The 24,665-nt window shown below is 42.8% G+C and overlaps 1 protein-coding gene across 5 annotated transcripts in view; it reads right to left on the bottom strand.

The window, feature by feature from the left end:
* PKD2L1 (polycystin 2 like 1, transient receptor potential cation channel) overlaps nt 1–24,665 on the bottom strand; it is a 93,506-nt gene that overhangs the window by 9,814 nt on the left and 59,027 nt on the right. For all 5 annotated transcript variants that reach the window (XM_061634669.1, XM_061634670.1, XM_061634671.1 and 2 more), the window contains 8 exons: nt 23,629–23,857; nt 21,024–21,194; nt 9,397–9,578; nt 7,397–7,517; nt 3,364–3,462; nt 1,800–1,921; nt 1,438–1,555; nt 1,186–1,322 (listed from right to left, as the gene is read on the bottom strand). In XM_061634669.1, coding sequence (XP_061490653.1) covers nt 1,186–1,322; nt 1,438–1,555; nt 1,800–1,921; nt 3,364–3,462; nt 7,397–7,517; nt 9,397–9,578; nt 21,024–21,194; nt 23,629–23,857 — 1,179 coding nt within the window. The remainder of the gene's footprint in view (nt 1–1,185; nt 1,323–1,437; nt 1,556–1,799; nt 1,922–3,363; nt 3,463–7,396; nt 7,518–9,396; nt 9,579–21,023; nt 21,195–23,628; nt 23,858–24,665) is intronic.

Below are 24,665 nucleotides of genomic sequence, written 5' to 3'. Positions count from 1 at the left end.
TCTCTGAAATATATCATATATGTAATGATTAACCGTACTGCTGCCCTGACTTACTTTATGTTTGTTGCTATTTTGTGTTTTTATTATGTTTTTATATTGATTGTGCATTTTTATTGTTTTTATTATATTTGTAAGCTGTGCTGAGCTCTGTTTTTAACAGCAAAAGGGCAGGATATAAATTCTCTTAATCAATCAATAAATACTCCATAGTGTTGGAAACTAGAGTCTAGGCATTTAAGGCTGAAAATGTTAAGTTTTTTTTAAAAAAAGATTTCTCACATCTTTCCCCAGCTTTTGGTGGTAATTCCTAGGCACAAAAACAAAACAACTGGACAATCCAAATATTAATATGCAAATATTTGCATAATATGCAAATAATATGCAAATAATTTACATAATATGCAAATCAGCCTGCCGGATTTGTGGAACTGGAATATGGCAACCCTAACCCAGAGCCGCCCCGCCCCTAGGCACCCTAGGTCTGGTACGGGAGGAGGTCCATGGGGGTGACACCATGAGTTACCGCACCGGGTGACACCAACCCTAGTGACGCCACTGTCTGAGATTATTCCTGTACAGCATTAAGTAGTTTCAGCAGTGTTTGACTTAAGAGCTGCACTGTCACCTTAATTGTCTCTGATATAATTGCTGCTTAGTGTTATGGATATTAAGTGCTGTTGATATGGAACTTATGTTACCATTAAGAGATGAATTGCTTTTCTTCGTTGAGCGTATTTCAAAATTTAACAGCTTAAGAATTTTGCTGCTTATTTAATCTATCATTTGCTGATGGATGTACAAATAAGTCAGGATGGGAAGAAACTGGAGGTATCATCAATCATGCATTGAAAGATCAAGTGACAATATATAAAATTAACATATATTAGAGAGGGTAGGATTAAGTATATTGGAAAAATAGGACTGACTGATATTCTTTATAGTATCGTAGGAGAGCTATATATCTTGCTCAGTGTTAACTGAGTGCATTTGATACCATAACACTTGGAAGTTGAGATAGAATAAAAATACTTAAAGTGATTTGTTTGATATAAGAAGAGGAATATATGTGCCATTCCTATGTTTTGTACAATATCTATTTTATAGTGTTTTTGGGGGTGTATATTATGCAAATATTTTGAAATTTATGCTTGACAGACATTAATAAAACAAAACAATAATACACACATTTGGAATTCTTCTTCAGATACCAAGCTAGATTTGTTTGCTTGATTGTTCTTTGCATCTGCAAGAGCAAATGTGCCTTCTAAATTGTTGTCCCTGAAGGATTTTCCCAAGTTCTCAATTTCTGCATTCAAAGCGACCTGGGAAATAAAAATGTGGCCAGTCATTTTGTTGTGTTCACATGCAACCATAATGCTTTTAAAACTCCAGATGACAAAGGCCATCTGGTGACACTAATTAGAAATGTGGTCTTACTCTCTTTTCCTCCAAGTCATTCCGCATTTTCTTCTGTTCCTCCTCATCAAGAATCTGGTTACCATCTTTATCAAACTTTGCAAAGGCTGCTGTGATCTCATGCTCAGCATGGCCAAGTCTGAGGAAAGAAGAACAGCAAGAGAGAGAAGGAGAGGGAATGGGAGAGAGAATGGAACTAACCCACGAGGCCTGAACACCTAACATTTAGATTCTAAATGAAAGACTTGGCAAAAAAAAGTATGGGAACCTCTTTTGTAAGATATGCAAGGAACTCTACCATCAAAAAATGCTTGACAGTAGATACCATTCAGGAGTAGGATGGACTTTTGAGAAGGTTCTTTAAAAGCTCTGAAGCTACTTACTCTCTCAAGCTGTTCTTAAAATCCTCAAATTCTAGCTCCTTGGTCCCTTTCTGCAAAGCTTTTTGCACATCAGAGATCCGGTCTTTTTTCAGCTTCAGCTTCATTAGTGTTCTGTTATAGCCCTACAGACAAAAGATGCCAAGAAACATGAAGCCTTGCTATCTCACACTGCGGTCAGCAGAGGAAAGAGGCATGGCAACAACATTAACAGACTGGAAAATGGTGACAATAAAATCAGATTCAAAAACATAACCTTTCGTAAGACATCAAAGTCCAGTCACAATTTCCCCCTGCACAGCTTCCAGTTCTCCCTACAGTGTGTCTAAAGAGATTTTTATGATGTTCTGATGTGTATTTAGCGTTTCTGTTTGCCGCCCTGGGCTCCTGCTGGGAGGAAGGGCGGGATATAAATCAAATAATAAATAAATAAATAAATGAGGTTGAACATAGCAAGACCTCAGATATTTCAAGCTAGCTGTAAATCCTTTACTAACTGAAAGTTGTGATGGCATCAGTCTATTATATGATAAACTCTTTCAAACCAATAAGTGCACTTCTACTGTGTGGTGAGAAGACAGCGGTTATCTGACCCACACAGCCAGCTTGAGTGACTGACCACCCCAGGATTTCATTCTGGGTGGTTAGCACCTTGTGTCCTGATCAACCATCAGCTTTCCCCCTCTATTGTGCCTGTTTGCTGCCCTCAATCATTCCCAACAGGAATGGTCAAGGACTGTGATGGTCGTCCAGTTTAAGAGCAAAATGGAAACTCTCTAAGCCTTTCTTGTTGTTTCTTTTCCTGTTTTTGGTTCTTGCTTCCTACTCCAGAGTAGAGATGCCAGCAAAGAAGAGGTGAGCATTTTGACACATTTCCAAGCCAGAGAAGAATTCCTGGCTTAAACCTTCCAAATCCTCCATCTCTTTCTTTAAAAAACCCACTTACTGGGCCACTGCCAGTGCTCTGGCAGCCAAAGAAAGGGGATGTCTGTCCCTCCCTCCTCTCTCTGGCACCTGCATGATGTGTAGTAGTGGGCCAGGACTCAAAGCCTTGTGGTCCTTGGGAAACCTATACTTCCCAAGGGCCATTGGGGCTCTACATGTTGACATGCAGTATTTGAAGCACCAGAAAAGACAGAGAGGGAGAGGCCACCCTGCTTTCCCTATGGCTTCTGAAGCTCTGCAGGGATTGTCTCAGGAAGTGGGGTTTTGAAAGGAAAGGGGAGAGTTGTTGGGGGTGGCATGTGCTGGGGGAAAAAATACAGATTTGCTCAGAGGCAAGCCAAGCCATTTTCCTTTCATGTGAATATGTGTGCATAAAACAGCTTGTCTCATTTCAGAACTGGAAGGGGGGATTTTGCCTATTCCTATACCAGAATCACTGACCTTAATCAAGATTCTATCAGGGTGATCCCCACACCTTCCACTGGCAAAATTCAGACAGCCCGCATTAACTATTATTTCCCACATGGATTGTGATGGCAAGCATTTCCTGAATGTGCAAACCTTCCAAAACTTAATCCACACTCTGTTGTATAGGAGATGTAGTTTTAATGAATGAAAGAACCTGTTTCAGGATGTCCGAGAGCTGCAGTTCATTCTTCTGGTTTGAAAGTTCCTCTTTGACTTCAGAATAGGTGTCATTGATAATAGCCAGGAACATGTTCTGTTGAAAAATAGAGAGGTCAAAAATAGATTCCTCCATGTGTTCTATATGTTCCCTCTTTGTTCTACTGAGCAAATGAAAGTAAAGGAATGTCATTTTGTGACAGTGCTTCTTTTGTCTGGAAGTAGAAGTGTCTCACTTTCCCCTGACCTCATGTAAGGGATCAAATAAACCACAAGGTAAGAGCACAAGACTGCTGCTGGAACAGACAAAACAGGCAAAGATGCATCTAGTTCTGCATTCTGTTCCGATTGAGGCCAGTTGGATGCATCTTGGAGTAACCAACTTCCCTATTATTTGTTCCTAACTCCCAGAGTGTGCCAAATTCCAGAGCTCAGGTCAAATGGGACTTTCTTGGAACAGGACAAGAAGTCCACCACAGATCCCTATACATGCTGAAGCCATGAGGAGTTGGCACCCCCTAGAGGACATTCTGGGACAGTACCTATGGAACATGCCACACACTCTTGGACCCCTTATTGAATCAAAAGATTATAACACCCCCTGCCCCATGCCTGGGTTCCTCCTGTACCACAGGACCCCTCCCATACCCCATAATTACCCTCCTGGATCCCAGTAACAAAGAGAACAGATAATCTGGACAGAAAGCAACCGTTAAAAGGTTGAGCACTCACTTGACAGCATGAGGCTTTACTTCTCCAAGTACTGTTCACAATTATGAGATCAGACAGAAATAAGGCTTCCACTAATATAACAGGAAGGAAGGACTTGCAAGGCCCCTGCTGCTGCCTTGGTCGTCCTGGTGGAGCACCTATGCTACCCAGCTCCTTAGCTACCCCATGGACAGATCCAAGCTCCAGTTGTTTTCCTTGTGAGACATCTCCCCTGCCTTTCATGTAAGCCTATGCCTTCAAGCCCACCAACTCCCATGCTACCCAGAATGGGACACTGGCATCTGCTTCTGAACATGGAGTTCCGCCAAGCTATCAGGGCCAGAGGTTGTTGATAGCCCTATGTCACCAGCCATCATCACATCTTGTGGCAGTTATGCAATGTATGAAGTAATGTTTCTTTTTGTCAATCTTGCACTTAGAATCAATTTCACTGGCTGACCCTCATGTTCCAGTAATATGAGAGAGGGATTGTTTCTCTACTCTCCCATTTATTATTTCACGCAGCACTGCCATCTCAGTTTAGTCACTTCAGATCTATTTGGACTACTTCTTCCCAAAACAAAGCCTTCCAAGGGAGGAAAATGGAATAAGGGGATATTTTGAAAATGGATAAATGAATTTGATGAGATCTAATAAAATCTGGGTTCTTTCCAAAAGGTGATGCTCCTAACCCCATCTCCCTGACCCATCTAGCCACAGGCTATTCCTCTTCCAGGGCTTGTTTTGTGCTTAGCTGTACAAAAAGGCCACAGATTTTGGTCGTACTATTTTGCTTTTTAAATTTGAACTGGGGTACCATTGAGATCATTCTAGCAACAAAAGTGTCAACAACAGCCTTAAATCAGAGAGGGACATTTCCAGCTTCTGACAAAGAGACATCAAGGATAGCTTTCCCCATCTCTATCAGTCAATAGACTTGTGGGAGAAAAAAGACCTTCTGTGCATGTCTGTTGAGCGTTATGCTCTGTTCCTGGCTTTAGTTGGAGCGGGGCACACCTTTAGCTCCACACCTGACATCATGTCTTCTTCCTATGCCAACCAGGTGTTGTGCGTAGGAAATGTCAGAAAATTCAGAGGGAAATGGGAGCGGAAATTGCCAGTGGTCACTTCTTTGTCCCGTGTCTGGAACAGAAATCAATCCAGCAAATTTGCTGTTTTCAGTCTGCAAGTGATACATAATTGATTAGTCCCTGCCGCCCCATTTACATTGTGTTTCATTTGCACTGAAATGAGTGGTGTGGAATAACATAATTAAATACAATATTAATTACATAACTGATTCCACACAATTCTACCACAGTGGACAGTGAGACAAATAATGTCATTTTTGTCAGAAGCCAAATTGCAGTGGAATGGAAGCAGTGCTGTATGTGATGAACACAGGTTGGAACAGAAATCAATGGCTTCTTGCATCCCTAGTTGTGCTTGGTTGTTTGTAGAGAAACTTGAATATGAAAGCTTCTGCTCACGTGTGGAGTCTCAATGTAATTGGGACATGTGAGCAGGACTTTGTGCATTTGGGTTTCTGTACAGACAACTGCGGGCAACACCTGTTTGTTGCAGGAAAAAGGCATGGCATTCAGGGCAAAGCTAAAAGTGCAGCCGCATTCCAAAGGAACATCTTTCACATATTTAAGAAGTGAATAGGGCTAATGATGCCAGATTACCAGTTCTGAATATCATCTCAGAGATGTACAATTCTCAGGTTTTGTTCAGGTTACTTTGTGTGTGTGTGGGGGGGGACTCCTAAAGTAGCCTATTCCTGTACTCCTCCCCTCCCTCACTTTTTCTCACATCAATACCATAAGCCACTTCACTTTATGAATGAAAGAAGGGAGCAATTTCCATTCCGACCTTTGTGTTCATCACCAGCAGCGTTGCTTCTGCTGCAGTTTGGCTCCTGCAAAATACTCCGTCTTTCATTATCTCGCTGCCCATTATGTAACATAAGTTACATAGCTTATGTAACTATTTCTGTAACTTGCATTCATTTCAATGTAAAGGAAACATTAAAACAATGTTTAAAAAAGTAAGTAATTACGTATCATTTGCAGACTTAAACAAACCAACAATGTTGTGAATAAAAAATGATTGTATTCACTTGACTGATTTCTGTTACAGACGAACATGCAAACTGCAGCAATTTCTGCTTCCTTTTCTGTCAGAATTCTCTGACAGCCCGGCTTCACTTCCAGAAGGTACCTGGGAATAACGTGGCAGCTACATAAGCAATCCTAAGCATATTTGTTGTACCTCACACCTCACCTAGTTTAGTGGAGTGGGGGGTGGGGAACCTCCAACCGTCCAGATTTAATTGGACTACAGCTCTCATCATCCTTGACTGTTACCAGGGCTGGCTGGAGTTGCAGATTGAAAACATCTGCAGGGCAGCCACAGGTTCCCCACTCCTGACCTAGACAAACTGAGAGAAAAAGGAGAGGGATGGAAAGCCCCTCCTGTTCACTGCACTGCTTGTAAGTACTCTTGCTTGAGACTTGCTGGACACAAGGAAATGTGACTGGTTCAAGTGAGTACTGCTGTGAAAAGCCCTGAATTCTCATATAAATATACATGATTAGAAGAGGTCCCATACCTTGTACAGAGACTTTAATTCTTGTATGTGTACAAGCATATTTTTAAGTATGGCAACACTGCATCCTACCCTGTATCATCTTGTTTACAATTTTCAGCTTCTGTAAAACAGGAGACTTCCCAAAAACAGAGCAAGGCCTTACACTGATCTATTACGACAATCCTTCCTTCCTTCTTTATGGGCCTGCTTAACTGCCTGATTGTGTATAGGTTGAGAACAGCATCTATTCAAATGCAAAATGCAGGCAATCTTGTAGGGGTTTCCAGTGGGCTTTTTCATAGCTTCATCTCTTCAAGCTACCAGTTCCTCTGCTCCTATCTATTTTTGGATAAGAATCCATTGGACTACCTGTTCTTCCTTATTTTGTAACTGAAGTCAGGGGTATGTAATCTAGCTTGGAATTAGTGTCTCAGATAAAGCATTGCCCCAATATCCTTAACCAATCAAGAGGCAGAAAATGTGAATCAAGTCATAATGTGGGGTGGTCATGTAATCATTTTGACTTAAACCATGTCAGCTGGCTAGACTTCGAATGAATCAAGCCTGACTACTGACGGAGCTCTGGCCTTCTCTGCTCCTGACACAGTATGTGATCCAAGTTATCCTGTTGTCTCTTTGAGACCTCAGGTAGGATGTTAAACTACTTAAAGAAACAGCAGCAATCTGTAAACACAAAGTAATCATGAACAGATATGCACATACTTACCAACAGCACAAAGAAGACAAAGAAGACATAGGTGACAAAATATATAGGCCCCAAGATCCTGTTGGCATTGTCAATGGCATTGTAGTCAAAGTCACCAAGAATTATTCGAAACTGGGTGAATCTGGACAGTAGAAAGGGGGGGAGATCAGCAATATACACTTGGATGCCTTATACAGCAGAGCAAAATATTACAACTAAATAAAGATGAGGAAGTGAGGCCTTGCAACAAAAATGTTGCAGTGCATTCCTAGTTCCTAAATGGAGTGCTCCTGTTTAGGGCTCCAGCCAGTCTAGAGCTGGAGCCTTGCAGTGCTGTTCAGGGCTTGGAGAGCACCCACCTCCCACCACAAAACCTTCCCCCTCTGTGCTATGTAGGGTTAAAGGGGTTAAATTAGGACAGCTCTGCTCCAATGCAGTTATGCTATGGCTCTGTCTTGTGCCCCTTTGCTGTTCAACATCTACATGAAACCAGTGAATGAAGTCATCAAGGTAATTTACTATAGTTTGGATGTGCCTCAGGCCTACAGTAGCTACTATGATGTTCTTCAATAGCTTTTCTCCATGTCCCCCCTCCCCCTTAAGAAGTGAGGTAGGTGGGGATCAGTGCTAAGGTCTTTTTCAATTGTGACACCTGATCCCCGAATGCTCTCCTTAGGGAGGGTGTCATGGCATTAAAACTGATTCATTTTTGGTGCCAGGTTAAATCCTTTTTACTTGTACAAGTTTTTCTTTTATTTTTAAGACTCTGAGCTTTTATCCAGTGTTTTATAGTACTATTTTATGCATGTCAGTGGGGCTGCAACAAAACATTGCAGTGTGAAGTGCTTCTGTTCAGGGTTCCAGCCATTTTGTTCCAATTCCTTCCTCCCCCGGTTCCCCACCCCCATCCAGCTGGAAGTCAGCATTCCATGCCAACGGAGATGTTCAACCCTCAGTTTTGATTTTAGGGGTGATGGTTGAGGTGGAAATACTAATGCCTTATCCCAATTACATTAAAAACGTTGATTTCCTAATTTCTATGATCAGTATTACTTCCATCCCTGGGGACATTTAAAAATAGCTTCTCATTGTGAACCTGCAAATTACCTATCCAGACAATGAGTTAGCTCTGGCTTTCCTTTTATCTCTATGTCTCTTCTTCCGTTATTCTTTTCTATTATACTGTTTCCCTTCCCACCCAGTTTCAGCTGCACCCCCAACAGTCATTAGGCTGTTTTGCAGGTTCCTCGCTTAGGGTCCCCCCACTAAAGATTTCTTGAATTTCTGCAAACCTTGGGTTTACCCTAATCTATGGATACATCTCTCTTGTGTGTCTGTGGTGTGGTTTTGGCAACATAAGCACTTGGGAGACTAGAAATCAGTATTAATATAGGTAGGAGACTCTAAAACAGCCTACGCAACCTGGTGCTCTCCAGATGTTGAACTACAACTCCCACCATCCCTGACTACTGGCCTGGCTATGCTGGCTAGGGCTGACGGCATCTAAAACATCTGCAGGGCACCACTTTGGGGAAAGCAACTCTAAAAATTTGCAATATATACAACATACCAATAAATATTTAATGATTCTCCTGCCCAAAAGGCAAAATGCTATATAACAAGGCATTACTACAACTTGTATGGATATTTCAGGTTTTAGCAAGCCTTTAGGGCGTTTACTGGGAAAGTACAGAGTGTTACCATTTTCTGCTGTGTGTCTTTTTGCTGCTTTAATGATCAGTGCTAACCAATCATTTTGAAGATTGGAGTTCAATATAACAGGACTAACACAGAGAATCATAGATGATAACCATAACTTCTGGAGTCTAGCCTCCTGCCCCAAGGGCAGGGCTATTCACTCATCAACCCTGCTTAAAGAATTTTCTCATTAAGCATCTATAATTTTCTAAACAAACACACCCTACACACACCACCCTACACAATTAATGACATATGACCAAGTACTTAAAGGGGGGGGGAGGAAGAGAAGAAAAAAAAAGGGAAGAGGGGAATACACTCACATGCATTTCACAAAGGTGCTGAAGTTTTCCACTTGGGTCCCAAAAAGAAGGTAGCCCAGTTGTGCATAGGCAAAGAAGACAATGAAGAACATGATGGCAAAGCCCAGGATGTCCTTGGCACACCGGGCTAATGTGGAGGAGAGCTGTGTCATTGTTTTATTAAAGCTAATGTATTTGAATATCTGGATGGGGAAGGAAAAGATTGGTGCAAGTTAAGGGCCACCATCTAATAATGTCATTCAGCAAAACCAACTCACCTTTAGGTAGGATGGGATGATGAGACAATTTGGGGGGGGGAGAGGGGAGTTAAAATCTTCATCTCAATTAACAAAGATTGGCAGAGCACTAGTTGTATGGATCAGATGCAAACTGGTCCTCCCCCATGTCATGCCAGCTTGATCCCCTTAATTATTTTCCTGGGTCACTGGTAACAAACAGTTAAACTTTTTGTATATTTTCCCATCTCGGTGACCTGGTGATTTTACAGCCCAGCTGTATCAGCTTGCAGCAATTTGGCACCCCTCTATCAGTAAGAGGGGCCTGGTTCCGCCAAGGCCGTAAAACTCCTTCGGCTTGTTAAGGGAAACCAAGAGGAACGGCGCCAGGTGCTGTGGGAACATCATTTCATCATTCCTGTGATGAAAATGTTAATTAGGTGATTGTTTTCAGCTGAGGCAGGAATTTTCTCCATAAGAGGAGGCCTCGGACTCTGGGCTGTGTTCCACTTGTGGGCACCACCTTGCTTAGGGTGATGCTCTGCGGTGGCTCCATTATCCAACCTGACTGGCAGACCCTGAGGGGAAGAACGCTAACTTCAAAAAGATCTGAAGCTTTGTAAGTATAGCTGAGGCAGTTAGCTTTGTTATTTTCATTTTATGCCAAGAACCTTTTGTAGATTGTTTTGTATTATACCTTACCCCTTTGGGTGTATGGTCCTAGGAATTGATTTGCTGTTCCCAAATTGTTTGTATGTACCTTTTTACCTTTTGTACTCCTTTTATCCCTTTTCTTATTTTTTTTCTTTTTTAATAAACTTTACTTATTTTAAAGCAACTTGTGTTTATTCCAGAGAAGAGGTTCAGTTCCTAATTCCAGTCCTGGCTGCTTGACCATACTACCGTGTACTAGAGGAACATTTTCGTCTAAGACCTCTGAAGGGGCCAGGAGGGTATCTAGCCTCTGGTCCTGAGAGGCTCAGATGTTCAGTGGGCTCTGGGGTTCCCTTCACCCCAGAGTAGTTAACCAATAGAAGGGTGGTGGCAGTACTACCGTGCAGGGTTGGTGTAAGCATACACAACCTTAGCAGACCAGGTTTGCTAGGATCAATTGCCCAAGGCTGGGGATTCATTCCTGGGACAGTAAAAGTAGGAGGAGTGGAACTCCCTGCTTTCACTACATGGTGGCAGCGGTGGGATCGAAAAAGGACTGAACCTATCTCTGGTTAAACATATTTTTGAAAAAAGGTACAGTTCGGAAGAATTAAAATTGTTTAAGGTTCTGGCACAAAGGTTTGTTGTTTTGGAAAGTCAGGATGGCTACAAGATGTAAACAAAAGAAGGCATTAGATCAGGTTGCTGCTGAAAGTAGTGATGAGGAACAAACAGATATGTTACCTCAAGGCAATTTTGAAGCAGCAGGAGGCAGCGCAGAGGGGCTGCCAGTTCAAAGCTTTACTCCGGAGGGAGAACAAGCACCATCACCTGTACAGGGTCGACGAAGTATGGATAGTCAAGCCAGCCAGAGTGGGGGTGTGCCACCCATGGATATGTGGGCAGAAATGCACAACTTCTTCTCGAAACAGATGGCTCTTATGACTACCCTTGTACAACAACAACAAGCTTTTGCCCCATCAAGCCAAGGACTGAGGTCTGGCAGAGTGTGTTTGGGAGGAGCAGATCCAGCAGATTTTCCGTTTTATCAAGCGGGAGAGGATATTTCTGAGTTTTTCTTAATCTTTGAGCAAGTGTGTGTGGACCAGTCATTAGATAAAAAATACTGGATGAAAATTCTACGCACTCAAGGAAAGGGAGAGTTGAGAAGTCTAATGTGTAAACTCCCGAGAGAGCTAGCTGATGACTATGAAAATTTTGTAAAATTGGTAACAGCACAGTTTGCGCTATCCACTAGGGCGTGTTACCAAAAGTTTGAGACTTTGACAAAAAAATCAAAAGAGACGTTTTTAGCATTAAGCGCTCGTACTGCTCAAGCTATGGACTTGTGGATTGCAGCTGCAAAAGCTAATACTTTTGAGCAGTTAAGGACTGTGTATACTCTGGAGAAATTTTACAAAATGCTGCCAAAAGAGCTTGCCGCGGCTGCGCGAGGCAAAAAGCCAAAAAGCTTGCAGGAAGCAGGTCATTATGCTGATGAACTGGATTCCTTTCAGGACAAAGAGGAATTGCCTAAGGTATATGTTAAAAAGCCGGGCAATTTCAAAGGAAACCAACAAGCGGGAGGAGGAAGTGAATGGAAGAAAAAGACGTGGCCACCTATAGCCAAGCCTGAGGACAGAGGGGAGGGTTCTGTTCCTGCTGCTGTTCCTGTGCGTCCGCCCGTTTACCAACAGAGTAAAGCAGTTTTGGAGAATTTATGCTTTTTATGTAAGCAACCGGGGCACAGAAAGGACCAGTGTTCCCAATTGATTAAAAAGCAGAGTATGGGCAATAACAAAGGAACCAAAGTAGCTGTGGTGCAGAGAGCCCGTGATCATGAAGAACCAGGAGGGCGGTCATCTCCAGAAATTTCCCGTTGGTCGTCTTCTGCTTCTAATTCCGAAAATGATTGGGAATTTTCGGCTCCTAGCGCTGAGAATAGCCCCGTCACCCAAAGGAGAGGAGGCGAAAAGACTCCTGCGGTGAGTGTTATTCAACCGGGAGAAAAGAAGGGGGGTGGAAAGAGGAAGCCAACCCAGGAACTACTCCAGAATGGGAAGGGAGAGAATGGACGACTCCCTGCAGACAACGCTAACTATTCCTGTTTGCCTGGCCAAGTTGCTTGGTCCAACAAAATGTTTAAAGAGACTATTTTTGTGAATTATGTTAAGTTAACTGCATTCCGTGATTCGGGAAGTGAGGCTTCTAGCCTATCTCGCCATTTAATTCCGCCTGAGTTAATTTTACCAGGGGTTAAAGCATCAGTACATGTCTATGGGATGTCTAATAAACTTTGTGATGTGGCTGATGTCTGGATTTCATACAAAAACTGGTCGGGAAAACATAGAGTGTTAATTCATGATTATTCTGACCAATTTTTTGATTTCCTGTTGGGAAATGATATTGCCTACGCACATTACTTACATAATCAGAAGACTGGGGATGTGAATGTGAATGTTTTAACCCGAAGTGCAGTTAAGAAATTAGAACAAGAACCTGATATTGAAATTTTGCCACTAGATGGTGCTGTGACACAAGAAGTCTGTGATCTAAACCAGCCGCTGCCAAACAGAGCTGGGAATAGGGCTGATATTGCATCTCCTGAGGAAAGTCTGGAAGAGTTGAAATTAGATTCTGTTCGTTCTAAGGCGTTCAGGGAAGCTCTCTTACAAGATGAGAGTTTGCAAAAATGTAGGGAGGCAGCAGTAAATGCTCCCTTGGAACTGTCTAAATCTGTGACAGTAAGATTCTATTGGAAAAATGGGTTGTTATACAGAGAGCATGTGCCGCAGGGTGCTTCTGTGGATTGGAAGCCTGTTAAACAACTGGTAGTACCATCAGCGCATAGGCTGGAAGTGTTGCAATTGGCTCATGATGCTATTAGTGGGGGCCATTTAGGAATAAAAAGGACTTTAGCACGAGTAACTCGTTGCTTTTATTGGCCCCAGATTGCAAAAGGGGTGCAAGATTTTTGTAAAAGCTGTTTGACATGTCAGTTAGTAGGACATGCTCGTGATCACCCCAAAATGCCTATGCAAGTTTCTGAGATCATAGCAGAACCATTTGCCAGAGTTGCAGTGGATATTCTTGGTCCACTGAATGTGACTTCCAGTGGGAAGAAATTTATTTTGACTTACATAGATTATGCAACCCGATTTGCTGAAGCAGTAGCTTTAAGTAGCATTACTGCCACGGCTATTTCAAAGGCTCTATTAGAATTTTTTTCTCGGTGGGGATGCCCGAAAGTTATTTTGTCGGATCAAGACCCAGGTTTTGTAGCTAAACTAACTAAAAAGTTATGGGAGATTGCTGGGATAGAACATGTGACGTCTGTGCCTGGACATCATGAATCCAATGGACTTTGTGAACGTATGAATTTATGCTTGGGGAAAATGCTAAAGGCTCATGCTTTAAAACATTCAGGCAACTGGGATGTGGCATTGCCGCTTCTCATGTTTGCCTATAGAGATACTCCCCAAGCCAGTTTAAAATACTCTCCAAATCAGTTGGTATTTGGGAGAGATATTGCAGGTCCCCTGTCTTTATTAAAGGCAGATTGGGAGGGGAAGATGGAATTTTCTTCTGTACCAGTAACCACGTATTTGCAAAACCTGCGTGAGACCCTAAAAAATGCATTAGAGACTGCTCATGAGAATTTAGTAGAAGCCCAGCAACAGCAAAAGGCTTATTATGATTCTCATACTAAGGCATGTCGTTTTGCAGTTGGCTCTGAGGTTCTGGTGTTAAAACCTCAACCAGGGTCTGAATTGTCAGTGGCTTGGACTGGGCCTATGCTTGTTAAGGCACAATTAAGTGATACCAATTACTTATTGGCATATCCTAATTCAAATAAGAAACCACGGGTTTACCATATTAACACCCTTAAGCAATTTTGGTCTAGGGCAAAGCTGGTCTTGGCCTGCACTAAGGTGAAAGAGCAAGAAGAAGGATTTGTGGACCAAGTGGCAGAAAGTCAACAAGAAGGGGGCATTGATGAGGCTTTTCTGCCTGACAACTTGGCGTACGAACAACGTATACAATTACGCCAGGTTTTGGTAGATTTTCAATCTTTGTTTTCTAGTAAGCCAGGAAAAACACATTTGGCAAAACATTCCATTCTGACAGGCGATCATCCACCAATGCAGTCCTCCCCTTATAGGGTAACTGGACCACATGCCAAAGTGGTGGAAAAAGAAATTCAAACCATGTTAGACTTAGGGGTTATTGAACCTTCTGTTAACCCCTGGTCTTCCCCCATTGTGCTGGTAGCCAAGAAAGATGTGAATGAAATTCGTTTTTGTGTGGATTACAGGAAATTAAATTCAATAACCCAAGTGGATCCATACCCTTTACCCAGGATGGACCATCTGATTGAAAGGTTGGGGGCTGCTAAGTTCATCACCACCTTGGACTTAACTAAGGGTTACTGGCAAGTACCCTTAGATGAAGATGCTGTCTTGAAGTCTGCTTTTGTCACTTGTATCAATTTAAAATGATGAGTTTTGGACTTAGGAATGCTCCTGGTACGTTCATGAGATTAATAAATTCTGTCTTAAATGGTCTAGGAGATTATGCCTGTGCATATCTTGATGATATCGCGGTGTATAGTGTGGACTGGGAATCACATGTGAGACATCTAAGAACTGTATTTCAAAGGCTGCAGGATGCAGGACTTACTATTAAAGCCCAGAAGTGCCAATTCGGGTTGGGAGAGGTTTCCTATTTAGGCCATAGGGTGGGTAGTGGCTGTTTGAAACCTTTGGATGCCAAAATTGAAGCAATCTCTAATTGGCCAATACCCCTGACCAAGAAACAAGTCCAGTCATTCTTGGGGCTTGCTGGTTACTATCGGCGGTTTACTCCTCACTTTAGTAGCCTTGCAACTCCTTTGACTAATTTGTGTAAGAAATGCAAACCAGCACGAGTGGTGTGGTCGTCGGATTGCCAACGGGCCTTTGAGGCTTTGAAAACCACATTAATAAATTATCCTGTTTTAAAAGCCCCAGATTTTGCCGAACCTTTTGTGGTACAGACTGATGCTAGTAATTTTGGTCTGGGTGCTGTACTCTTACAGAAGGATACGGATGGAGAACTCCACCCTGTAGCCTATCTGAGTAAAAAGCTAATAGAGCGAGAGCGCCATCTAGCGACGATTGAGAAGGAGTGTCTTGCCATAGTTTGGGCCCTGGAGAAATTAAGGCCGTACCTTTGGGGACGTCACTTCCATTTGCAAACGGATCACTCTCCCCTGTGCTGGTTGTCCAGAATGAAGAATTCAAACCAAAAACTATTGAGGTGGGCTTTGTTATTACAAGATTTTGATTATTCCATAGATTATGTAGCTGGGAAAAATAACAAAGCAGCTGATGCTCTATCTCGCATGTACCATTTAGATGACTGATGATGGTCCTGTTGATTTGTAACTGATCTTGATATGTTCATGCCTGAAATTTTTATAATCATTGTGGTAGTTTTCTTTTTTGATGTCTTCTAGCAGCGATGATATCAAAGGTGTTCAACCTTTGATGTCATCTTCCTCGAAAAGGGGCGTGTCATGCCAGCTTGATCCCCTTAATTATTTTCCTGGGTCACTGGTAACAAACAGTTAAACTTTTTGTATATTTTCCCATCTCGGTGACCTGGTGATTTTACAGCCCAGCTGTATCAGCTTGCAGCAATTTGGCACCCCTCTATCAGTAAGAGGGGCCTGGTTCCGCCAAGGCCGTAAAACTCCTTCGGCTTGTTAAGGGAAACCAAGAGGAACGGCGCCAGGTGCTGTGGGAACATCATTTCATCATTCCTGTGATGAAAATGTTAATTAGGTGATTGTTTTCAGCTGAGGCAGGAATTTTCTCCATAAGAGGAGGCCTCGGACTCTGGGCTGTGTTCCACTTGTGGGCACCACCTTGCTTAGGGTGATGCTCTGCGGTGGCTCCATTATCCAACCTGACTGGCAGACCCTGAGGGGAAGAACGCTAACTTCAAAAAGATCTGAAGCTTTGTAAGTATAGCTGAGGCAGTTAGCTTTGTTATTTTCATTTTGTGCCAAGAACCTTTTGTAGATTGTTTTGTATTATACCTTACCCCTTTGGGTGTATGGTCCTAGGAATTGATTTGCTGTTCCCAAATTGTTTGTATGTACCTTTTTACCTTTTGTACTCCTTTTATCCCTTTTCTTATTTTTTTTCTTTTTTAATAAACTTTACTTATTTTAAAGCAACATGTGTTTATTCCAGAGAAGAGGTTCAGTTCCTAATTCCAGTCCTGGCTGCTTGACCATACTACCGTGTACTAGAGGAACATTTTCGTCTAAGACCTCTGAAGGGGCCAGGAGGGTATCTAGCCTCTGGTCCTGAGAGGCTCAGATGTTCAGTGGGCTCTGGGGTTCCCTTCACCCCAGAGTAGTTAACCAATAGAAGGGTGGTGGCAGTACTACCGTGCAGGGTTGGTGTAAGCATACACAACCTTAGCAGACCAGGTTTGCTAGGATCAATTGCCCAAGGCTGGGGATTCATTCCTGGGACAGTAAAAGTAGGAGGAGTGGAACTCCCTGCTTTCACTACACCCCATACTACATGGCTGGCAGTTTGAAGGATCAGCATGGGTCTCCACAGCTCTGTTTGGCTGTTTCCTAAATAGAAGAATGCCAGGTTTTTCTTTATTTTATTTTTTTGGATCCATCTTGCACTTCTGGATGTAGTCTATGTTGTGGTGGTGGTGGTGATGATGATATAATTATAAAAAAACCTGGTGGTTTAAGACCAGAGTTAAAGCTATTTCATGTTGGCTCAAGAAACTCTCACCCTATTCAGTCTAACTATAATGCCACACAAAAGCCTTCTCTGGGGTGAGCCACAATAAGAATGGCAAAGGGTGCTAGAAGAGGGCCCGCATCTCCCACTCTTTAACCCATCCTGCCTGCTATTTATGCAAGCAACAAACAGGCATGGGTCAACTCACAGGAGGATTCCTCTAGCATTATAGTAAGGCTCAGTTCTTTCATAAAGCCATACAGGACCAGGACAATGTGAGGCATCTTTGCTGGTTCCAGGAACTCCAAGCTCCCCATCTGCATTTGGGCCTGAAAGACCACGGAAAAGTGTGCGTCTGTGAAGGATCAGTTGTAAGCAAGCATGATTTGTGATATTGCACAACATTATTACTGATTACAGGGCACATCTATTAAGGCATCAGCCTCAGATTCCAATTTGCCAGCATTGTGGAGCTTGAGCCAACATGGGCTGCCTCCAAGTCGATTCCGACTTATGGGGACCCTATGAATAGGGTTTTCATGGTAAGCGGTATTCAGAGGTGGTTTACCATTGCCTTTCTCTGAGGCTGAGAGGCAGTGACTGGCCCAAGGTCACCCAGTGAGCTTCATGGCTGTGTGGGGATTCGTACCCAGGTCTCCCAGGTCATAGTCCAGCACCTTAACCACTACACCACACTGGCTCTCTGAGCCAACATAAGATAGCCTTAACTCTGGTCTTAAACCAGGAGGGATTTTTTTTTGAGAATTGAATTTCCTTGGTTTATGAAGAGGAAATCTATGAAAATACTAAGTTCAGTTCTTTCTGTATCTCTGTATGCAAGCTTGTGGGTTGTACATGTGTCTCTGTGTGAGGAGTTGTGGGGGAGTGTCTATGTATATGTGACATTGCAGGAGGTGTCAAGAGTGTGTGGGGTTATGGTGTGTGTGTGTGTCTGTGTGATGCTGGGGTGTGTGAGGTTACAGGGAGGTTGTGTCAGAGTGTTGTTGGGTTGCAGGGCAGTGTGTATTAGGGTGTGCAGGGTTGTGACAGTGTGTGTGTTGGGATGTAACTTACATGTTAATCATTCATGTTTATCCAAGTTTCCTGGACTCTGATTCCTAATTTTTAAACTTTTTTCTTTTTGAGCACTGCTCAGCTTTATCTGTGGTATATAGATTTATTCTGTTTTTATTTAGCTTTTTAAAAGTTGTATTTGGTTGTTGTATTTTATATGAATTTATATTTATTTGTATTATTATATTTTATGTAAACTGCTTGGACACAATCCTTTTATATAAGACAGTATATAAATATTATAAATAAATGTGTACGCTTGCAGGGCATGACAGAGTGTGTGGGAGTGCAGGCTACGTGTGTGCCCTGGGGTATCTGGGGTTGTGTGTCAGGTTGGCGGGCTGCAGGGCATGAGGGGGTTGCAGTGTGGGGTGATGTATGTGGTGCAGTTGCAGTGGGGGTGTGCAGTTGGTTGTTGGGTCTGATCTCCCACGATAGTTTCTCAGGTATTCAAATGACCTTGAAAGGTTGGTGACCCCTGGTCTCAGCACTGTCATATTCATAACCGAAGGAACAGGCATTGCACTGGATGGCTCCCTCTGCAAATACTTAAGTCCTGGCAAATTTTCATTTCAAAATTTGAAATGTATACATACTATATTATTTTGCTAGTAGCTGCTGCCAGTAGGCTTTAATGGGGCAGCAAAACGTTAATAACCTTTAAACTGCTGCTCAGAACTTTACCAAACCAATACAAGTGTGTCTTTCTTAAAAAGCTGGAATACAGCACACCAGTGGTTCTCACCAAAATTGGAGTGGGGAAATGATCAGTCTGTATAAAAACTACAGTATACAGGGTCAATGTGTCAATTTTCAGCACTTTTTAAGTTGCTGTACCTGTGGCAGTTTTTATCAAAAATGTAAACATTGAAATTTGGCACGTTCATAAACCTCATCGAGTAGATCATGTCTGCCAAGTTTCAAGCGATTAGCTCAACAGATACCATTTCTATAGAATTTTGAGGGTGATAATGACAGGCGCTTTTTTCTTTCTTTGCTACTTGCCTTAGGTAAATGGACATTCTTGTGCACCTTTCATCATTATAATACTTGGCATTCATACAGCACATTAGAATACTCAAAGTGTTTCACATACGTTACCTTTTTGTAATCCGTACAGTAAAGCTACATGATAGGAGAGTGTTCTCATTCCAATATTACAGAGAGGGAGGGGATATTAAGGCATAGCAAGAGAGGAGGGGCTTGTCTAAGGTGCAGTATTCTACCAAGGGACTTCCTGATCTGTCTGCTAGCCATTACTCTACATCGGCTGTCACTGAATGTCTCTGTTCTCCCTCCCCTGTCGGAGGCAGTATGCTTCTGAATGCCAGTTGCTGGGTATCACAAGTGGAGAGCATGCTGTTGCACTTAGGTCCTGCTTGGGGGTTTCCCATAGGCATCTCATTGACCACTGTCAGAATAGGATGCTGGACTAGACCAGCCTTTCTGATCTCCTTCTCCTTGAAAACTGTCAGTGTGCCCTTCCACCTCAGTTTTCATTCATCTTCAATCTTTCCTTCTTCTTACTGGAAGTTAGTGGGCGGGTGAATTGTCACTTTCAGCTGCTCCCCTTTCTCTACCCGCTAAATCTCCTACGAATTCCATTTTGTTTCCAGTGGTTTATGTAGCAGCTTCCATCTGCTCTGTCCCCCTTCACCATTTGCTAAAACCCTCCCTTCTTTCCTGCCTTTCTCCCCAAGTAAACTTCGCTCCTTGTAACAAGAGATGGGAATTGCCACTGGATTTTATCATTCTTTCGCATATTCTTTGCGGCAAAAATTTTGAAGTAACATCTCTCCATGCCTGGTTTCCAATTTTTTTTAAAGTCGCCTCAAAAATATCGATATTGATATCAGTATTTTAAAGAAAATATTAATATAAATATTGGTATTGATATTTTCTTTAAAATAGCAATACTGATATTTTCTCAAAATATTGATATTGATATTTTCTTTAAAATATCAATATATTTGTTTTTCCAGCGGAGAAAAAATAACTCAAAAAAGCATGAGGCTGCAGAGAAAGGGGGGTCAGATGACCCCACTTCCTTTCAACCACCAAACTTCAGGAAGCGGTGGGGCAGGAGGGAGTGGAACTACTGCGCAGGTCAAAAATATTTGCACATGCCCAGTAACTAAGCAACTGGAGGGAGTAAAAATGTAAAATTAGAGGGCAGGGTCACAAGGAAACAGTAACATTAATTCTTCCCAGAGGAATGCCAACTTGTGTGAATGGAAAACAACAGATTTGAAGCTACCATTGGGCATGAAGTGTGAACCTTGCAAGTCTATGACGATGGTAAAAGCAGTGTATTTGCTACGAAGAAATGCCACCCAACAAGATCAGCCTCAAAAGACCTTCTCTCTATCCCACCAGTTAAAACAGCTAGACTGGTGAGGACTAGGGAGAGGGCTTTTTCAATTGTGGCCCCCACTTTGTGGAATTCCCTCCCAAATGATCTCCGCCATGCCCCCTCTATGATGAGCTTCCGCCAGGCCTTGAAAACCTGGCTCTTCAGGCAGGCTTTTGGGGTGGGCTAGGTTTTATTATTGTTGTTGAGATTTTTAATGTTTTAATGTATTTGTATGTTTTTATTTTGTACGTCACCCAGAGTGGCTGGACAGCCAGCCAGATGGGCGACTAATAAATTTAATAAATAAAAATAATAAATAAAATAAATGTGAATAAGCGAGTGAGTCACTGAGAGGAACACAAGGATTATTTTTTCTGTCTATCTCCCCCCCCCCCACTGGTTCAGGTAACTAACTACAAGCATTGTTGTCTCCCATCCCAACACTTCTCCACATTCATTATCCTCACAAATCTCCTCTGATTTTTCCCATCAGATGCCTTTTCGACTTCCTACCTCTCTGCTCCCTGATGATGAAAGCCATAAGCAACTGGAGAAACACAGAAATCATTCTGGTACCTTGATCCAGGCAAAGAATAAGTTTACAGCATTCATGTTGTTGTACTGGGTCTGCCAAAAAGCCAGGAACTCAAAGTCTGCATAGATGCTGGGGCTTCTCAGCAGCTGCCCCATCAGCCTGTTGACTTCAATGGTGCGAAAGATGTGGAATCCAATGGCTACAATAGAAAGCTAAGAAAAAGCTGGGATTCAATGGACATTTTACAGAGAGTGGAGGTCAGTGTTTCTAAAGGCCTCATCATCCATTAGGAGACTATGTAGCTGTGCTGTGCAACTACCTCAGGGGTGGAGAACCTCTGGCCAGTGGAGTCTCCCCATTTGGCCCAGCAGATTGTTTTGGGCAAGCAGGCACACCTGCCCTGCACCTGACCTTATTTACAGCAGTGGCTGCAAAGTCCCATTGTGCAGGGCTTCCAAGCGCCTGACAACCAGCTGGACAAAGTGCTTTGCCAGCCAGGGTGCTTGGGAAGCTACTATACCATGCCACACCGTCCCACTAACGTTTTTGTTTAGGCGGAACTGTGTTTTAGAGAAAAAGCTTTTTAGGCAATGCCGTCTTGCTTGTAACAGCTAATTAATCAATAAATATATATGATTTCTGTAAAGGTGAGATTATAATAATACTTAATATAGTCAGCTGCTTGGGATAAATTAGATTGTATAAGCACATTTGTGTAACAATATTCCCAACATTTTAATGAAAAGCAGCCTCGGGAGACTGCAGGTTTGAACAGAGGAATGTTGTGTTGTGTTTCAACTCAAAATTACCCTTTAGCTGCTTTCCTCACGCTCCAGATTCCAGGCGTCCTTGTCAATATGCCCCTAGAACACCATGGTGGAAGCACCTGGCCTGTCCATGATTCTGAGTAGAAAAACTGCCTTCTGGGAGCCTCAGGAGAAAACTCTTTGGGAAAATGGATTAAGCAGCATCTTGTCCTGCCATTTCTCTGCTCAAAATTATAGCCTCCTGAGGTGTCTTTTCCTTTTTATTATAAACAAAAACAAGTATCAAATGATGATGATGGACTGGCTTCAAGTCAATTCCGACTTATGGCCACCCTATGAATAGGGTTTTCATGGTAAGCGGTATTCAGAGGGGGTTTCCCATTGCCTCCCTCTGAATCTGAGAGGCAGTGACTGGCCCAAGGTCACCCAGTGAGCTTCATGGCTGTGTGGGGATTCCAACCCTGGTCTCCCAGGCCGTAGTCCAACACCTTAACCACTACACCACACTGGCTCTCAGAGTTTTCATGAGGCTGAGAGGCAGTGACTGGTCCAAGGTCACCCAGTGAGCTTCATGGCTATGTGGGAATTTGGACCCTGGTGTCCCAGGTTGTAGCCCAACAACTTAACCACTATACCACACTGTCACATACATTTGCATGTAGTGTCTGGTTTGTCCCCTGGCTGTTCTGCAAAATGAAGAGATGGCCATTAGGATTATGTACAGCTTGCAAGCTAAAGGTGCTTGCCTGATGATGGGCGTGAATGGCCAGCTGATATCCTTAGAATGTGAAGAGCAAAACTACACCTTCCTGCTTTGCTGTCTGGAGGCAAAAGTCAGTGTGGCAGGTTAAGCAAGTGGCAAACTTTGTGAGATGTGTTGTTTGTTCCATTTTGTTCCCTCAGCATGAGATGAAATTGCTATGTTGCAAAGAAAAAAAATGCCACTTGGTGCAGTGGGTGCACTTGGCTCACTGGAATGGGGCAGTTGTCTTTCTAGTGTTCGTAGTCATGAGTGAGACTGAGCAGAGACATCCTATGGCTGGCACTTGCCAGCACCAGCATATATTTAGTTGCAACCCCATGCACTCACAACTGCAAAAGTCAAGTGCAGAATAATATTACTCTAAAAGTAAAGAAAATGTAGTAAAACCAGCAGGCGGTCCTCAATGTCCACAACAACACTATCAGTATCTACTAATCATGGCAGAGCATGTTGCTACTGATGTCTACATCTGAGCCATGCAGACAAGACACAATCCTGCAGACACAAAAACACCACTGTGTCCTCACCAGTGTGCACATTAAAATTCATCTTTGCATTTTATGTGCAGATTTTTAAAAATGTGGCGGGCTGATAATGTTTGGGATCGCAGCAGGCATGGAGATGAGCATTTAACCCTCTCTTCTCTGCTGTGGTTCTGAGGAAAATCCCTCCTCTGAAAGTAATTTGGCACCCAACAGGGGATTTCCTTCCAATGTAAATAGTGTTTATATTGTATTTGCATGGCGCTTTTCCAGAGTCCCAAGAGACCCCTTTTATACAATACAAGAGGGCAGGCCACTGTCCTGAGGAACTACAATCTAAAATTTGCCAGAAGGGAAACAAGGAGGGGAGGGCAGTGTGGGCAAGATAAACAGGGAGGGGCGGTGCAGTTATTTCTTGGGACATAGCTAGGCTTGGCTAAAACTAATCTAAACGCCCTTTTGTTTCTTTGGGCTTGTCAATAAATATAAAAATATAAGCTATCAAATAAAGAAAGACCAATTTTATAATCAACAATTGGGAATGAATTAACTAACCAGTCCTCAGTGTCCCACCTCATTTGTCATGCCACCTTCTTTCTTCTGTTTTCCTAATATCAATTGAAAGAAACCTCACCAATATGACAACTATATCCAAGATGTTCCAGATGCTGGTGAAGTAATGGAGCCTGTGAATGCGCAGTTCCAAGATCTCTTCCACAACGTAGTAGAAGATGAAGACGCAGAAGACAATTTCACAAGAGACGATGAAGAAATCCCAAGTGCTGACATACCGGAGGAGCTTTACTGTGCGGATCTGCCAAGAGGGGATGGCACCACCAGTGGCTGGGAATTCAACCACCAACCTAGGCAGCAGGGAAGAGGATGTATGGGTAAAGAGACTCAATAGACATAGATCTAAGAATGTGAGAGAAAAATGAATTTAACTAGTCCGCAAACACTGGGGAGGACTGTAGCTCAGTGAGAGAGCTTATACTTGCATGAAAAGGTATTAGGGTCAAACTGCAGATAAGGCTGAGAGAGAACCCTCATCTAAAATTCAAGCTGTGGAGCTGCTGCCAGTCAGTGTAGACCAAACTTCCACAATCTTGTAGTCTGAAATATCTACAGGGCACAACTCCCACCCAGGTCCATAGCCGGGGGAGTCTAGGGGGCCCCACCCCCTAAAGTATTTGTCTCCAGCATCCTACCAGCCAATCAGCATGAAAGGTGAGTGTGCTGGCCACTGAAAAGAGTCTTCTAACAAGCTTCTTTGTTCTTTCTTGCTGATTGGAGCCAATCAGAGTAAAAGGAAGTGAGTCGGCCACTGAGAAGACTCTTCTCAACAGCTAACATACTTCTATTTCATGCTGATTAGCTCCTAGAGATATCTGTTTTTGTGGGAGCAGGTTTAAAAAAGAGCTCATCCTTAAGCCAGCAGCGAAAAAGGGGGGCATGGTTGTGACTAACATGAAGGGACCCTGCACTTCTGAATTTCTCATGGGAGGCTTTGTGATATGTTTGAAATCAAGATAAATCACATCAGCAGTATTCCCACAATCCAATAAACTAATAACCTGATCAAAAAAGTGATAAGATTACTCAGGCAGGATTTATTCTTGACAAATCCATGTCGGCTTCTTCTAATCCCTGCATTGTTTTCAAGATCCTTAA

Source organism: Rhineura floridana, chromosome 7 (assembly GCF_030035675.1).
Source record: "Rhineura floridana isolate rRhiFlo1 chromosome 7, rRhiFlo1.hap2, whole genome shotgun sequence".
Classification (NCBI taxonomy): Eukaryota; Metazoa; Chordata; class Lepidosauria; order Squamata; family Rhineuridae; genus Rhineura; species Rhineura floridana.
The sequence above is the reverse complement of the archived record's forward strand: the minus strand, read 5'-3'. Positions and strand labels throughout refer to the sequence as shown.